The sequence below is a fragment of the Staurois parvus genome, unplaced genomic scaffold (assembly GCF_062004578.1).
Source record: "Staurois parvus isolate SC_StPar_1 unplaced genomic scaffold, SC_StPar_1.0 ptg002248l, whole genome shotgun sequence".
NCBI classification, from domain to species: Eukaryota; Metazoa; Chordata; class Amphibia; order Anura; family Ranidae; genus Staurois; species Staurois parvus.
Window position 1 is genome coordinate 68,841 of NW_028320044.1, and position 18,927 is coordinate 87,767.

General features: G+C 41.6%; 1 protein-coding gene across 1 annotated transcript in view; it reads right to left on the reverse strand.

Annotated features, from left to right (window-relative positions):
* Positions 1-10,285: 10,285 nt before the first annotated feature.
* The window catches only part of LOC149431463 (glucagon receptor-like), a 164,696-nt gene continuing 156,054 nt past the window's right edge, over positions 10,286-18,927 (reverse strand). The window contains exon 13 of the mRNA XM_089665583.1: positions 10,286-11,569. Within this exon, the coding sequence (XP_089521709.1) occupies positions 11,471-11,569 (99 nt within the window). The 3' untranslated portion in view covers positions 10,286-11,470. The remainder of the gene's footprint in view (positions 11,570-18,927) is intronic.

Consider the following 18,927-nt stretch of genomic DNA (forward strand, 5'->3'; position numbering starts at 1 on the left):
CCCTCGCTTAAAATAGTCAGTCGCCAACAAAGGCAGTCCCGACCCGTGCACCGGAATCACTCCACGCTCCAACCCAGGGGGACACTCAGGGTTGTCAGCAATGGGGGTGAGGGGACCTGGAGCACACGCAAAACCCTCAACCTTCTCAAAATCATGATATGCATCTAAAGTCGCACCAATTAAGGGATGAGCCAACAAACGCTTCGAGTGGGTAGACATTGACAGCCATGGTGAGAATCTTAAAGGAGCTGAAGAGTAGGAGCTTTCAATGAAAACCCAGTGTTTATGTATGAAATGACAATTCCAGTCTATGATTCTGGTAATGTGAGTAGCGTAATAGTACTTTTTAAAGTCTGGCAACCCCATACCCCCAGAATCTTTAGTGCGCATGATTAGTTGAAATCGAATCCGCATTTTTTTATTGGCATTTTTTTATTGGCACACACAAAGGCCCTCTGAGCCTGTTGTAATTGCTTAAAAAAGATGGAAGGGAGCCTAATAGGGAGAGCATTCATACAATACAGTATCTGAGGAAGAATATTCATTTTGATGATTGCTGCTCTGCCAAACCAGGAGAAGGTTTTTGTGTGCCAAATATTGAGATCGTTCCGAATCTTGCGTAATAAAGAGACAAAGTTCTGCGTGTCTAAATCCTTCAGATTTGGAGTAAGCCATATGCCTAAATATTTAAGGGCTATAGGGACCCACTTGAAAGAGCAATTTCGCTTGATGAGGTCTAAGGAAGAAGGACTTACAGTCAAATTCAAAGCCTTTGATTTAGTGTAATTAATTTTAAAATTCGAGAGAAAATGGTCGTGATTACATGTATGGTGCAACCGCTGCTTCCATACTGGCACAGGGTCAACGCTCACGAATGCAGGTTCACTCGTGTACGGGAGGGCGAGAGAATTTTTTTTTTTTAAGTTATTTTGATTTTTTTTTATTATTTTTACACTGTCCCTTTTTTTATCACTTTTAATGCTATCACAGGGAATGCAAATATCCCCTATAACTTCAATGGCCATTGTCATATATTCTTTTTTTGAGAAATCTGGGGTCTATCAGACTCTAGATATCTCCTCTGCCCTTACATTATCTAATCTCACCAAGATCGGTGTGATCAAATGCTTTCCCAATTTACAAATGGCGCTGTTTATATCCTGTGAAACTGAAGTGATGAAATGCTCGTAGCTTCCGATTTCTTAGACTATAGAGATGATTGGCACCATTCTTGGCACCATTCTGGTCTCCAATCAGCTCTATGATCAGCTGGCAGAAACACCGGCTGCATTCTCCCGATGGCACGCGACTGCCCGAGAAGACCGTGGAAGGCAGCGGGGGAGGGGGGGCATCATCTCCTGCCTAGTATATGTCTGAGTTTCTGTCCTTAGATTGTAAGCTCCTTGTCATTACAGACTATTGTGAAAGCCTCAAATATAGAAGTCAATTTCCAGGATTCTGTCATTGCCAGGAATATTGATCAATCAATTAAGATTTTGGCTGCTGACTAGAAAGTGGAGAGGGAGTAGAGCAGCTGACTGGTGTATGCTTGTTAAAGCAATCCTGCAGATAATAGGCCACTAAGATTGCTTTTACATGAAAACTGATTGCCAGCTGAAAAAAATGATACCAGGATGATGCCTGCAGCTGTAGGCATCATCCTGGTATAACCAAAGTCCAGTGATGTACCAGTACGTCGCTGGTCCTTGTTGGGCATATACTGTATGCTATGTCCTTTTTTTTTTTTGTATGCAGCCAGTGGACTGAATGAAAAAAAGGGAATAAATCTCTGCCAGAAAAAGTGTGTGGTGTGCCCACCATTAGAATATACCGCCCTGCATCCACCCACTTCTAATGGGGGGCACACATTAGGTGACATGCGCCAGTTCCAAGATTGTACAAATGTCTAAATAGTGGCACGCTTGAATAAAAATTGTCCACATATAAGTGGTACCCCATATGGAAAAAGGATGACACCAAGTCCCAAACTATCTTGCCACTGCTCCCCATGTAGTCTGGGCATCCGGGGGGCTCCACGTGACTATCTTTTCCCTCGTAAATCCAAAACTTATAAGTATAGCCTGTTGTCCTCTCACAGGTCTTCTACATCTTGACCCCATATCTGGCACGCTTGCTGGGGAGAAATAGTTTGAATGCAAGGCAGCCAGAAGAATTAAAGAGGGACTCATCAGCGCAGATGTTTTGCTGGGGAGTATAGACATCTGCAAATTTTTGGTTAAGGTGATTTGTGAGGGGCTCAACTTTGTGGAGCCGGTCAAATTCAGGGTTACCCCGAGGATGACAGAGTGTATTGTCGCTGAAATGCATAAAACACATTATACTCTCATATCTATGTGGGGGGAGGTAAGCATAGGGGCTAAACGTAGGTGCTGGCAGGTGCCGGGGCTGATCCCGCTAACGCTGCGTTTTTGGGGACGCTATACTAATGGGAACGCTGGTATAGTGCTGATCTGATCAAAGATATTGATCCGTTCAGACACTATACTAGTAATGGAGGTTTATTGTGTATGACGTGTTCCTGGCAATCAAAGGGTTAAATGTGATTACTGGTGTACTAGTGGGCAATCTGACGCTATCTGGGAGGGGCATGAAAACCGCGGGAGCGCGAATCACATATAAATATCTATATGTGATTTTGCGCACCTGTGCCGCCCAGGAGCGGTATTTCTGCTATAGGGCGGTCAGGAAGTAATAACATAAGCGGTTTGCATTACTTTAACTGCGGTCATGCAATGTTGCACCACGAAATGAGCTTTCTTTTGGTGGTATTTTATTGCCTGTGCATTTTTTATTTTTGCGCTATAAAAAAAAAGGCTGACAATTTTGAGAGAAAAAACAATATTTTGGACTTTTTGCTATAAAACATGTCCAGTAAAAAAATTTAAAAATCAAATTTCATCATAAATTTCAGCCAAAATGTATTCTGCGATGTCTTTGCTAAAAAAAACTCCCAATACGTGTAAATTAATTGGTTTATGTGAAAGTTATAGCGTTTAAAAATGGCAGTATAGATACTGGATTTTTTTTTAATACTAATAATAGTGGCAATCAGTGACTTATGGCGGCAATCACTGACTTAAGGTGAGACTGCGGGACTGCAGCGGACATTCTGACACTGGGGGGGGGGGGGGACTGACTTGGGGTCACTGACATCCCCAGTGACACCCATACAGTGATCAGTGCAAAAAGAAAACCACTGACATTGTACAAATGGCACTGGGGAGGAGGGGGTTAACATTTGGAGGTAATCAAAGGGTTAACTGTGTAAGGGGAGTCTTTTACTAGTGGGCATGGGGGTGTTCTTCTCTGTTACACACTGTCCCGGAAGGCTGCGATCCGAAACAGTGTGCTAAAAACTGACAGGGAGGAGAGCTCCATTGAAAACAAAGCAGCCTTCCTCCCCGTCAGTGTTTGCCAGCAATCACAGGGCTCTGGCGGGTAATCACTGGCTGGGATCAGGTGATTGACACCCACAGTCACTATTGGTGCAGTGGGTAGGGTGGTCGCGTGCCTTGCGCATGCTCCCTACCCCGAATTGCAGGGTTACGTTTAAATACGTGATCCTGCGCACAGGGGCCGCCTTGTAGCAGTATATGTACTGCGGGCGGTCCCCTAGTGGTTAAATAACCTCAAAATGTTAGGTACAGATATGACTTATGGCAGGACTGCGGTGGACATTCTGACACTGGGGGGGAACTGACTTGGGGTCACTGACATCCCCAGTGACACCAATACACTGATCAGTGCAAAAAAAACCCACTGAACCTGTACTAATGGCACTAGGGAGGAAGGGGTTAACTTTTTTTAGGCAATCAAAGGGTTAACTGTGTGAGGGGCGTGTTTTACTAGTGGGCGGGGTGTGTACTTCACTGTTGCACACTGTCCCAGAAAGCTAATCTCTGCTCTCCGTGACAGTGTGTTGGGAACTGACAGGGAGCAGAACTGCATTGAAAACAATACAGCTGTGCTCTGTGTCACGGTTTGCCGGCAATCGCCGGGACCTGGCGGGTAATGACCGGCCGGGACCCGGTGATTGACACCCGTGGCCGCAATCGGCGGTGTGGGTAGGGCGGCCGCTCGCCTCGCACACCCCCTACCTGATATGCAAAATGATGTTTACAAACGTGATTTTGCACAGCGGTGCCGCCCTGCCGCAGTGTATGTAGTGTGGCTGGTAGGCAACCGGTTAATAGCTTTTTCATTTTGTTTTTTTTCTGTTTGTTCCTATTGTTGCCTCTATTAATTTTCTTGTTTTTTTTTCTCCAAAAATGATCAGCCAACTATAGTAATGCATTTCCTAATGAAAGTTACAAAGTCATACATCCTATTTTCGAATGTCAAACATTTTCAAACTTATATGTCAAATAATTTTAAAAAATGTCCAGTTCTAATTTCCCAATATAATTATATATCCTCATTCCAGCTCAATCTGTCTGTTACAGTGGCTTAGTGGTTAGCACTCAGGGCTTGCAGCACTTGGGTCAGGGGTTCTAATCCCAGTCATGGCCGCACCTGTCTGGAGTTTGCATGCTTTCTCTGTGCAAGAGTGTTTCTGCTCAATACTCCTAAGACATACTGTTAGATTCATTGGGCCTAGTATATGTCTGAGTTTCTGTCCTTAGATTGTAAGCTCCTTGTCATTACAGACTATAATGAAAGCCTCAAATATAGAAGTCAATTTCCAGGGTTCTGTCAGTGCCAGGAATATTGATCAATCAATTAAGGTTTTGGCTGCTGACTAAAAAGTGGAGAGGGAGTAGAGCAGCTGACTGGTGTATGCAGGGCCGCTGATAAGGGGGTGCCGGGCCGCTGACAATCCCATCTACACCTAATAAATTCCATTCTTATGCAGGCCATAGATGGGTCGAAAATCGGCTGATTTTTGCACCGTTAATGGGTTAATTGGCCAGCTGTTTTTCTGGATTTTGGCAGATATTTTTGTTTGGTAAAGTTTGAAAAAAATCGGCCGATTTTTGCGGCAATGATAGGCAAATCTGCCGATCTTTTTACTGATAAAAAATCTGCGCATGAGCTGTGACCTGCAAGAAAAAAAAAAAAAAAAAAAGAAGACGAAGAAAAAGAAGAAGATAGAAAAGAAGAAGCAGAAGAAAAAGAAGATTAAGAGAAAGAAGCAGAAGAGAAATAAAAAAAAAGAAAAAGAAGAGGAAAAAGAAGAGAAAAAAAGAAGAGAAAGAAGAAGAATTCCAGTCCGCTATTATATTTGACATTGAAAAGTATTGCGGTTGCAACAATGTATCTATTTGTATCCGGAAAAAACCATCTGTATCCGAAATGAATACAAATAGATACAATGTTGCAACCGCAATACTTTTTAATGTCAAATATAATAGCGGGGCTCTCTGCAGGGACAGAAGTAATTAAATGCCGGCCGTAGATGGGAAGAAAATTGGCTGATTTTTTTTTTTACTGTTGGTGGTAACGTCGGCCTACTGAACGACCGATTATTTGTTTTTTGGTTAAAAAAACGGCCGGTTTTCTCCCAGTCTATGGCCTGCATTAGTCTCCTCTCATTCTATCACACAGCGGCTCAGTGGTGTGGATGTTACCTGCGTCCTGTTCTTCTGACAAGTTTGTCACTGTCAATTTTCCTTCTGTTTATATTGGATTGCAACTTTGTTTCTCTTCTCCCCCAGACTGCTGATCCCTTTCTCTTCACTAATACAAGCCTCTCTCCTTATACAACTTGACCCCCTCCCCCCCATCACCTGTTCCATCTGCCAATCTATGTATCCCCGCCCCACTCTTTATGTAATATTATTTCCTGATCTTGTTAATGTGTCTCATTTCCTATCACCTCCAGCTGAGATCTGGCATTATTATACGATTCCTGATTGTATCTCACCACTAGTCTGACTGAATTCACAATTCCTGGTCAGTCCCGTTCCCTTACATATAATAACATTTAGGGCCGGTTCACACTACGTGTTTCAGTTGCTTTTGGTGGCATCACAAACGCATAGAAAGTAGCTTATATGGTTGTCAATGTCATAGTTCACATCAGTTCTTGCAGTTTTAGTGCATTCCGGGGATCAGAAAAAAAAAGTAGAACAGGCTGCATTATTCCTGCACAGAACTGTACTGGAACGCGGTAAAACGCACCAAAAATGCACTGGAACGCACATGTCCCTAATCAAATTGAAGAAAAATAGAGGGGAAAAAATTAACTGGAATGCGTCAAAAATGCACTGGAACGTTATCACCTGAGCAATGCAGAATTGTTGGCAGAATTCTTGCCGCAATTTCAAATTGTGCTAAAATAGTCTTAAAACACGCGGTGCACTTTTGGGGGCCATTCATTGTTAATGACACCCCAAATGCTGTTAGCAGACACGCATTTTGCTGCACATATGACAAATACACTATCCACGCACCTAAATGAGCATTGAAAAAACACACAACACTCCATGCCCACAAAAGGTTCCATTTTGCTTTTTTGGGCCTTTTAATGCTCATTGTGGTGCAGTTTTTAATCAACATTTTGCTGCTTTTTTCAACAAATATTTTTGTTAAATTGTGAGTTGAAATTTTTATGTGTATTTTGGTGCTTTTGGAACATGTATTTTGGCTGATTTTGTACCAGCATTTTTGTGTGTGTTCTGGAAATGCAGGTCATGTTTGCGGTGACATTATTTTGTTATTGTCACCCCAAAGTGGCCGGCGGATGTGCAGTTTGCCAATATGCCTAAAAACAAAATCAAAATGCACTTTAAAAAATTGTCAAAATACATGCTAAGAAAACCAAAATGCATGTTAAAATAACCTGTGCCTAAATGTGTGTTTGGAAAAGCGTCAAAACGCACATTAAAAAAACCCGTGTCAAAATGCGTGTTAAAAAAATACAGCATGTTAAAGAGGCAAAATGCACATAAATGATGCTAAAATGTGCGATAAAAAGGAGCCAAAATACACATTTAAAGAATGTGCCAAAAGGTGCATTAAAAAGTACCAGGGGTGAGTGGTGATTATTTTCAGGTCATTTCATTGTCTTTTTGACTTTGATTTCACTGTAATCGCACAATTATCTCCGGAGATCACATGCAGCCCCTCCCCCTTCTACACAGATCTCAGCTGTTCTCACAGGAAAAACTTCTCTCTTTTTCTTCTGAAAACAAATGTCCTCCGCCTTATAAACAGGGGGACCGAGGAGAAGATTGTTCCCTGAGAACTGAAATGAGATCAATTATCTGTGCTGAATAAACATACACCAATATTGCAAATGCCGTGTACTCTGTAAACGCACTGTAGACTAGCGCACTGTGCACTCTAACACATAGAGTACAATGTTAGTGTATAGCAGGGGTGGACTGACAACTCATGGGGCCCCCGGGCAATAGGGGATCATGGGGCCCCTGTGTCCTTGCCCAAACTCAAAAAAGCCTATGAAAAAGGTACCAGGGGCATCTCATGGGGCCCTCTACTGACCCCGGGCCCTCGGGCAGTGCCCGAGTTTCCAAATGGCCAGTCCGCCCCTGTGTGTATAGTGTGTTAGACTACAGTGCGTTAGAGTACAATGCGTTAGAGTACAAACGCACTATACTCTAACGCACTATATATTAACACATTGAACACTAACGCACTGTACACTAACACATTGAACACTAACGCATTGTACACTAACACATTGAACACTAACGCACTGTACACTAACGCACTGTACACTAACGCACTATACACTAACGCACTGTACACTAACGCACTGTACACTAACGCACTGTACACGAATGCACTGTACACTAACGCACTGTACACTAACGCACTGTACACTAACGCACTGTACACGAACGCACTATACGCTAACGCACTGTACGCTAACGCACTATACGCTAACGCACTGTACGCTAACGCACTGTACACTAACGCACTATGCACTAACACATTGAACACTAATGCACTGTACACTAACGCACTGTACGCTAACGCACTGTACACTAACACATTGAACACTAATGCACTGTACACTAACGCATTGTACACTAACACAGTGAACACTAACACATTGTACACTAACGCACTGTACACTAACGCACTATACACTAACGCACTGTACACTAACACAGTGAACACTAACACAGTGAACACTAATGCACTGTACACTAACGAACTGTACACTAACGCATTGTACACTAACACACTGTACACTAACGCACTGTACACTAATGCATTGAACACTAACGCACTATACACTAACGCACTGTACACTAACGCACTATACACTAACGCACTGTACACTAACGCACTATACACTAACGCACTGTACACTAACGCATTGAACACTAAAGCACTGTACACTAACGCACTGTACACTAACGCACTGTACACTAACGCACTATACACTAACGCACTGTACACTAACACATTGAACACTAACACACTGTACACTAACGCATTGTACACTAACGCACTGTACACTAACGCACTGTACACTAACGCATTGTACACTAACGCACTGTACACTAACGCATTGTACACTAACGAACTGTACACTAACGCATTGTACACTAACACACTGTACACGAACGCACTGTACACTAACGCACTGTACACTAACGCATTGTACACTAACGCATTGTACACTAACACACTGTACACTAACGCACTGTACACTAACGCATTGTACACTAACGAACTGTACACTAACGCATTGTACACTAACACACTGTACACGAACGCACTGTACACTAACGCATTGTACACTAACGAACTGTACACTAACGCATTGTACACTAACGCACTGTACACTAACGCATTGTACACTAACGAACTGTACACTAACGCATTGTACACTAACACACTGTACACTAATGCATTGAACACTAACGCACTATACACTAACGCACTGTACACTAACGCACTATACACTAACGCACTGTACACTAATGCATTGAACACTAAAGCACTGTACACTAACGCATTGTACACTAACGCACTGTACACTAACGCATTGTACACTAACGCACTATACACTAACGCACTGTACACTAACGCACTATACACTAACGCACTGTACACTAACGCACTGTACACTAACGCATTGTACACTAACGCACTATACACTAACGCACTGTACACTAACGCACTGTACACTAACGCATTGAACACTAACGCATTGAACACTAACGCACTATACACTAACGCACTGTACACTAACGCACTATACACTAACGCACTATACACTAACGCACTGTACACTAACGCACTATACACTAACGCACTATACACTAACGCATTGAACACTAACGCATTGAACACTAACGCACTATACACTAACGCACTATACACTAACGCACTGTACACTAACGCATTGAACACTAACGCACTGTACACTAACGCACTATACACTAACGCACTGTACACTAACGCACTATACACTAACGCCCTATACACGAACACACTATACACTAACGCATTGTACACTAACGCACTGTACACTAACGCACTGTACTCGGTATATATGTACATATACGCAAAGTTTAAACATGAAGGCCTATCTGCTGGGATGGTTAATATCGGTGACCCATCAATACCCGCAAGCTAATGTGCAGATAAGCAGGAAGTAGCGTGTGTATGCACATGTGCGCTAAGCGACAGGCTGCTAGCCCCCCAAAAGCTTCACATTACCTGTAAACCCAAAAAAGCATCAAACCATCACATTCCCCCCACATGCTATGAACATTGTTGCAATGGCCACACTTACTTTGCAGATGAGGATCAGCTCCTCTGTAGAGAGCAGCGATCTCGCCTTCATGTGCTCACAGAAATCAGCCAATTTTGTCACTCTCAAATTTGAAACTCTCCCAACTCCTCTCCTAACCACCGAGACTCCCCACTACCACTTCTGGGTGCGCACGTATGTCCTTCTGCCAACGTGATGACGTATTTCCCATATGACAGCCGCTCCAGAGCCTCATCATGTGCCATAGCGGTTTTCCTGCATCGTGATTATATATCTGACTTTGGTGAATATATGTTATTTTGCGGTTAAAGGGCCAATGTGAACACAAATTGAAGGCCCTGATGATCACTGTAAAGAGGATTGTATACAGATAATAGCTAGCTGCACACTGAATACGACCTATTCGTTGGTACATAACATTGGTGGTGCAATAGGGGGCTTTTGGATTATTTAGGATATACTTGCACATGTGCGCTCTAACAAGGAAGATTTGAGCATATTATATAGGTAGCAAAAACAAATTATGGGTGCGAGTACATTCAACTAGAACATGAAATAAACCAAAAAATACATAGTCCAAACGTTTATTGATCAAATACATATTCAACATTTATTTTGACAGCAGCAACAAGTAGGTACAGTCAATTTCTTGGTGGGAAAAAAAAAGCAGGATGGATGTTGCTAAAATAGAACGGTCCTACTCATAAGAGCTTACAATCTAAAAGATCACACCTTCCAATGAACAGTGCTATTACAGGGTACAGCAGCAAACGGTTAATATGAATCCAGCAACATTTTCAAGGCCATAAACTTAGCACACACCATCAATTATTTGTATGTTTATCTATCCACAAAACAGGCTGCAGATCAAAAGATCAAGATAAAAATACATAATAAAGTGTCAAAAAAACAAACACCTCCCACCTCCCCAAATCCCCCCCACATACATTTCTGATTAGGTTTGTCCTAAAATTGCATTTCCGTCTAAATAAGCACATTATAGCCAAGTGCAGATTTAGAAGAGCAGAGAAATTGACATGTTAGGATTACAAGTCAAAGATCATCATATGCTCCCAAACCATAAACACACCATCACTGTACAATAATACACAACAAAACACACTGTACGCTCTAATGTATTGTACTCTAACGCACTAGCACACTATACACTAACGCATTGTACTCTAACACAGTGTACAGCAACGCACTATGCACTAACGTATAAACACACCATCACTGTACAATAATACACACCAAAACACTGTAGAAGGACAGAATACAGAACATTTACAGCTCACATCAAAACACAGCGTGAGTGGGGTCTGGGGAAATTCGCACAATAACTGGTCTTTATTACAGGAAGCTCCCACTCAGAAGGAACGTTTCACACTGGATTACTGCACAGATCTGGAACTAATACACAGAGCACACCAAGATTCAAGGAAGAATACACGAGAATCTTGTATTTAGAGAATGCCTGCTTATCCCAGAGTTTAGTTTAAGCCGGCTCCATGTGAGTTTTTTTTTTTGTTCACTTCACGAGAGGAAAATTACCTTTTTTTGCATGAGGAAACCAATCACAAACATATTGGCACTGTAATGGTACACACCAGATAAACAATACAATTTAAAATGTAACATTCATCCCATTGATGATGTACAATCGGTTGAATGGCTTTGGAGATGTTGTGTTGGTACACTGTACACCTTGGCCCCGCACTAAAGCAAACACCCCTCAATTCCATGGTGACAGGTTCACAAAGCATCCAATGTCATTATGATTGGTTTATTGACGGCAAAGGATGGCCTGTTCGGGTTCCACATCTGCCATTCTTTTCGTATCTCATGCCTGACCTATAAAGGATAGAAATACAGACAAGTCTATGTAGTTAAAAAAAATCTGTCACTTTGCCCAATCAAAACTAATTAACAGGTTCTCTTGGCAATAAAAGAACCCATGAATGGATGTTTGTCTATTTCATGCTCCTCCACTGTGCTAGAGCGCTCAACAAATACCTGGTGCTTCTGGGTATGGGGGAGCAGATGACCTCCTCCCACATCGCAGTGCTCAGGCTTGTGCATTAGGTCGCCAAGCTTGAAACACTCAAATGAGGAAGAGGAGGAACGCAATTATTCAATGTAAAGCCGGAAATTCACCTGGTTCAGCAGGGACCCACCGAATTTCAATCCATTTATGGGGACAATGGTTGTACAGAATTCAATCTGCCAATCAACTTCTGTACAACCAACCTGAGCTCCAACACTATGGAGTCAAAAACTATAGACACTTGGGGGTTTAATTACTAAAGCTGGAGAGTCCAAAATCAGACTCCCTTCTGCATAGAAACCAATCAGCTTCCAGGTTTCATTGCCAAAGCTTCATTGAACAAGCTGAGGTTAGAAGCTGATTGGTTTCTATGTAGAAAGGAGTCTGATTTTGGACTCTCCAGCTTTAGTAAATAAACCCCAAAGTGTATTATTATTATTATTTTGGAAAGAGAGGGTTATAACCTATGTGAAGTATTTTGTCATCTGTGTCCCATTGGTGAGATATCCCTCTACTTCCTGCCCAATGCCCAAAACAGGAAGTGAGGAAATCTCTTCAAAATGAGGGATTCCCTGGTTGTCACCAGAACTAGTGTCCTCATTAAATGATTTCCTCTCTTGCTGTTCAGGGGACTCAAAATGTGGACTCTTTTTTTTATTATGTTAACAGTAGGCAAATAGAGAGGGTGAATCTCCCTAACAGGGACACAGTAATAAAAAATTGACAGGTATTCTAATTTCTCTCCACTCTATCCAAAACTGAAATTTAAAGAAAAAAAAAAAAAATAAAATAAATAAATATATATATATATATATATATATATATATATATATATATACAGTTATGTTCAAAATACTAGCCGTCAGACATCACTAACCGGATCAATCACTGTTTTTGGCAGAAATGATATTTCTACATGGCAAATAATTTCCTAGCAGGTGTAGTAGAGTAATAGAAATCCAACAGACCCAACAGTCATGACATGCATGCTGCTGATTCTGTGTCATTGAATCACTCATTGAAAGGTGCATGTTCAAAATAATAGCAGTGTGGAGTTCTATTAGTGAGGTCATTCATTCTTGGAAAAACAGGTGGCAATTATTGCCCTTATTTAAGGAAGGAAGGCAGCAAATGTTGTACATGCTGCTTACAGTGCATTTCTCTCTGAAATTCTGAGGAAAATGGGTCGTTCCAGACATTGTTCAGAAGAACAGTGTACCTTGATTAAAAACTTGATTGGAGAGGGGAAAACATATAAAGAAGTGCAGAAAATGATCGGCTGCTCAGCTAAAATGATGGCAAATGCTTTAAAATGGCAACCAAAACCTCAAAGACGTGGAAGAAAGCGAAACACTACCATTGGAATGGATAGAAGAATAGCCAAAATGGGGCGGACTCAGCCAACAATCAGCTCCAGGAAGATGAAAGAAGGTGTGACGTTCCCTGTGAGGACTGTTACAATTAGAAGACGCCTATATGAAGCCAAGCTATCTGCAAGAAGTCCCCGCAAAGTCCCACTGTTGGAGAAAAAGACGTGCTGAAGAGGTTACAATCTGCCAAAGAGCACATTGACTGGCCTAAAGAGAAATGGCCCAACATTTTGTGGACTGATGAAAGTTAGATTGTTCTTTTTGGGTCTAGTGGGCGGAGACAGTTTGTCAGACGACCCCCAAACACTGAATTCAAGCCACAGTACACTGTGAAGACCGTGAAGCATGGTGGTGCAAGCATCATGATATGAGGATGTTTCTCATACTACGGTGTTGGGCCTATTTATCGCATACCAGGGATCATGGATCAGTTTGAATACATCAGAATACTTGAAGAGGTCATGCTGCCTTATGCTGAAGAGGAAATGCCCTTGAAATGGGTGTTCCAACAAGACAACGACCCCAAACACACCAGTTTGGTGTGTTTGGGGTTCCAGACCAACAAAATTGAGGTTATGGAGTGACCAGCCCAATCCCCGGATCTTAATCCAATAGAAAACTTGTGGGGTGACATCAAAAATGCCGTTTCTGAGGCAAAACCAAGAAATAGAGAAGAACTGTGGAATGTGGTCCAATCATCCTGGGCTGGAATACCTGATCACAGGGGCCAGAAGTTGGGTGACTCCATGCAACACAGATGTACAGCAGTTCTCAGAAACAGTGCGACTACAACCAAATATTCATGAAGTCATTCAAAGGAAAGCAAAATCTTCAATCATTTCTCAGTTTATATAGTGAATGTTTGAGTTTGTAAAGAAGAATACAAACACTGCGATTTTTTGAACCGTCTAATATTCACTTTTCTTCCATTTTTTTAGAGGAACAACACAAAATTGATGTATTTTTTTTCATGTTTTGATTTGGAATAGAATGTGTGGTGTTCCCAATGCATTTGTGTGGATGGAAATAAAAGCTATTAGAAGGATTTTCAGCTTTATTCACTTTTTTCAACACACTGCTATTATTTTGAACATAACTATATATATATATATATATATATATATATATATATATCATTTTTTTTTTTTTGTTATACTTAATGTGGAACTTTACTAATAAAAACTTGATAAGTAATAATGTTCTTTAGCAAGCAACATACATTCCTGCTGCCAACATTAGTGTGTGCTAAACTGCCTCCAGCATTGTTCCTGTATCTTCTTGCTGGAGGCTGCCATTTTGCTGAAGCCCAGAGCCCCTGAGCAGCAGTAAATCTTCAGGAAGTCAGCAGATTAGACTCTACATTTTCGGCACAGTGCCAAAAAATAGAGAACAACTGAACAGAGTGAGAGAGTATGTTACTGTAATTTAAACAGTATTGGCACTTATTTTTTAATATTTTACATAGCTGTACCTGCAAAACCTTATAATCAACTTTAACTATATTGGCTTCCTATGATCATCCGTTTCATCTAGTGGTCATAATGTGGTCAGTAGATGACACTGAGGATCATAGGAAATCTTCCTTCGAGAGAACAAAAGTGACTTAGCCTCTTTAATTTATTTTAGGTTGTTACAATTCCACAGCTCTATCAATATATTGTACATTCTGACTTTGTGAAAAAAAAAAAAACATAGATTACAGCTTCACTCCAATCACTGAACACTGATTGCCTATCAATGTGCAAGAAAAGCTACAATGTCCTACAAAGGATTATTTAATATTGGAAGTGTCCCTTATAAATGAAAAATTCAATCTTTATAACTGGGCAATAAAGTCCAAACGAGTTTAAAATGGATGATTAACCTTGCCGGAATCTTTTCATTCTAGATAAAAAGGTCTCTCCCACCAAGTAAGGGGATTTTTATCTCGAGGGAGGTGGCAACAGACAGTGTCTGTCTTTGCCTAATGGTCTCTCAGCTGCTTGATGTAAAATTTGCATCTCTTTCAGGTTTAGAATACATTACACTCGTATGTCATTTACCATTTATTCGTATAATTGTGGTGTTTATAATACCTTTCAGATATAATTTCCTGACCCAATTTCCTTCACTTTACAGATGCTTTAAAACAAGCCCTCACTTTCCTCTGTAGCAGCAAGTATTGCGGAGTAATTCATCCTTCAAGTTTACAGCAAATACTGTTTAACTTTGATTTTCAACAACTCAGCTCATTCTGCTCCCCCTCCTAGCAATGAGCCCACAACTTGGCTGACCCTGCTTGCCTCTTCTAGCAATGACTCAGTAGTTCAGCTGAACCTGTGACTCCACAGCTCAATTGACCCTGATCCAGGGGTGGACTGACCATTTGGAAACTCGAGCACTGCCCGAGGGCCCAGGGTCTGTAGGGGGCCCCATGAGATGCCCCTGGTACCTTTTTCATAGGCTTTTTTGAGTTTGGGCAAGGACACAGGGGCCCCATGATCCCCTATTGCCCAGGGGCCCCATGAGTTGTCAGTCCGCCCCTGCCCTGATCCCACCTCCCCACCCCCTTCCCCCAGCAATGGCTCAGCAGACTTCTAATGTATACACAGAGCAGATGCATAGGAAGAGGGGAGGGAATGAAATGCTGACACCAGACTTGGATGACTTCAGAGCATCTGATGAACTTAGAGGTTGAATTACTCCAGTGTCTGCAGCTACAGAGGTCAATGAGGTCTTGTCTGAAAGCGTATTTACTACTTGTTAAGAATACGTAAAGACTTGAATGTCCGTAGCCTGGATACAGCACTTCTTTAAGCCGGTCACACACATTACAATCTGACTGTACAGTCTGCTTTGCTGCTACCAAAACTATAAAATGCTAGGGCCTATCTACACATTTCACTATATTTCACTATATTTGTACCCACTGGGACAGACTAAAACATTTAAAGGGAAAACGGCTTAATGTAGCTTAATGTGTAATAAACTGCCTAAATCTCAATCAATTGACTTGAAACTTTGCACAGGCCAAGTTATCAACATCCCAAACATGTCCAAGACATTTCATAGATTTCAGCCTTCCACAAAGAAAATGGGGGACATTAAGCTTGTTTTTTGGGGAGCTTAATGTGGATTAACATACAAAAAAGAGCTTAGATGTTTACCAATTTCCCCCAAACTTCACACAATAGAAGACTATCTATGGCAACATATTCTAAAAATTTCAGATCATTTGGAGAATCACACCAACAGTTATTCACATTAAGCTATAGTTTACAATGCTAAAACATTTCATGTGAACAGCTTAATGTAAAAAGAGCTTTATGCCAAAATCGCAATCAATTGACTTGAAACTTTGCACAGCCCAAGTTCTCAACATTCCAAACATGTCCTAGAAGTTTCATAGATTTTGGCCTGGAGGTAGTCTGTACTAAGATTGAGCACATAGCAATTCTCATGAATATATACAGTGGATATAAAAAGTCAACATACCACTGTTAAAAAAAGTCAGGTTTCTGTGAGACAAAGAAAAATAATTTTAGAAATGTTTCCACCTTTAATGTGACCTATAAACTGTACAACTCAGTTGAACAACAAACTGAAATCTTTTCGGTGAAGGGAAGTAAAAATAAAAAATGAAAATAATATGGTTGCATAAGTGTGCACACCCTAAAACTAATACTTTGTTGAAGCACCTTTTCATGTTATTCCAGCGCTCAGTTTTTTTGGATATGAGTCTATCAGCATGGCACATCCTGACTTTGCAATATTTGCCCACTCTTTCTTGCAAAAACTCTTCAAATCTGTCAGATTGTGCTCTTCAGATCACCCCACAGATTTTTGATCGGATTCAGGTCTGGGCTCTGGCTGGGCCATTCTAAAACTTTAATCATCTTCTGGTGAAGCCATTCCTTTGTTGATTTGGATGGATGCTTTGGGTGGTTGTCATGCTGAAAGATGAAGTTCCTCTTCATGTTCAGCTTTCTAGCAGAAGCCTGAAGGTTTTGTGCCGATATCGACTGGTATTTGGAACTTGGAAGTATGCACTTCCCAAGCATGCACCACAAGCCAAGAAACCCCCAGTGATTGGCTGGTGAGCTACAAACACACACTAATAATATTCCCCCATTGGCTGTCCCACTCTACGGCACCTGCACAAGGTGGTAGGGACTACACAAGCTTAATTTCACTCACTTGCTTTGTGGGAAATCAAAACCCTTGAAACTTCTAGGACATGTTTGGGAAGTTGAGAACTTGGGCTGTGCAACATTTCAAGTCAATTGATTTAGCTTTCAGCACATTATGGTGCGTTAAGCTCTTTTTACATTAACCTCCCTAGCGGTCTGATTATGTCCATATTTCTGTGCTCAAAGTGGTACATTTTTTGCATGGAAATATGTATTTGTTTATTTTAGGCCTGTAATTTTTAGGAATAACTCACTGAAATCTGTCCGAACAAGAGTCTAGTAAACATCCCGGGTAGGATAAAATTTGAAACACGAAATCATACATTATAATTTAATAAATAATCATAAAAAATAATAATATAATAATAAATTTAATTCAATAATGTAATTAAACCAAAAACACTGAAATGTGAAATATAGCGCCAAGTTCGCACATCGCTGAGCAAAGTCGTAGAATCGTTTTCAGTGTCTGATGAGGAATTTCCCCCACGAATCATTATCACTCAATTCTGCAAGTGGTTCTGATTTACTATCGCTGTTCTCTAGCCGGTCTAAAACCGCATCTGACCTAAAGGGACGCTTTTTGGACGCCATGGACATTTCTCAGTTTCCAGGCAGAAAGAACAGACAAAATGCAGGCAGGGCGCCGGACAAAGCACTCGGGACAAAATGTATGTGAAATACTTTAAAACATGTTTTACTATGTAATATTCGTTTATTAGAAAATGACAGTTTTTAAAATTTTCAAATTTGCCGCTGGTTCTGGCCCCCCGTACGTCCCGTATGTCCCGACGCTCGCAGAACTGGAACACGGAAGCCGGATGCCGGCATTGGCCAAAGGAGATGGTCGAGGACGCTGCAGGGGGGACATCGCGGGAGCGAAGGACAAGGTAAGCGCTGCAGGGAATCCCTGAGCAACGCCGCAGTGTAATCCCGAGTGTAGCTCGGGGTTACCGCTTTTGGTACTGAAACTTTACCCCGAGCTACACTCGGGAATACCGCCAGGGAGGTTAAGCTGTTCACGTGAAATGTTTTAGCATTGTAAAATATAGCTTAAAGTGGTTGTAAAGGCAGAAGGTTTTTTTATCTTAATGCATTAAGATAAAAAGCCTTCTGTGAGCAGCAAGCCCCCCCCTAACACTTACCTTAGCTCCCTCTCTCTCCAGCGATGACCATGACTTTCTCAGCCTTCCGGGATTCTCCTTTCTGAGTGGCTGAGACAAAGAAGTGGTGCCATGGGCTCCAACTACTGTCAATTAAAGTCAGCTAGCCAATCAGAGGAGAGAGGGGGTGTGGCTTAGGCGGGCCTCTGTGTCTGAATGGACACACGGAGCGGTGACACAGCTCGGGTGCCCCCATATCAAGCTGCTTACTCTGCGGGCACTGAAAAGGAGGGAGGGGCCAGGAGCACAGAAGAGGGACCCAAGAAGAGGAGGATCTGGGCTGCTCTGTGCAAATCCAAATGCGACAGAGGAGGTAATTATCGCGTTTGTTATTTTTATGCAAAAAACCGCGAGCCTTTAGTATCACTTTAACATGAATTCCTTTTGGTGTGATTTACCAAATGATCTGAAATTTTTAGAATATGTTGCCATAGATACAGTCTTCTATTGTGTGAAGTTTGGG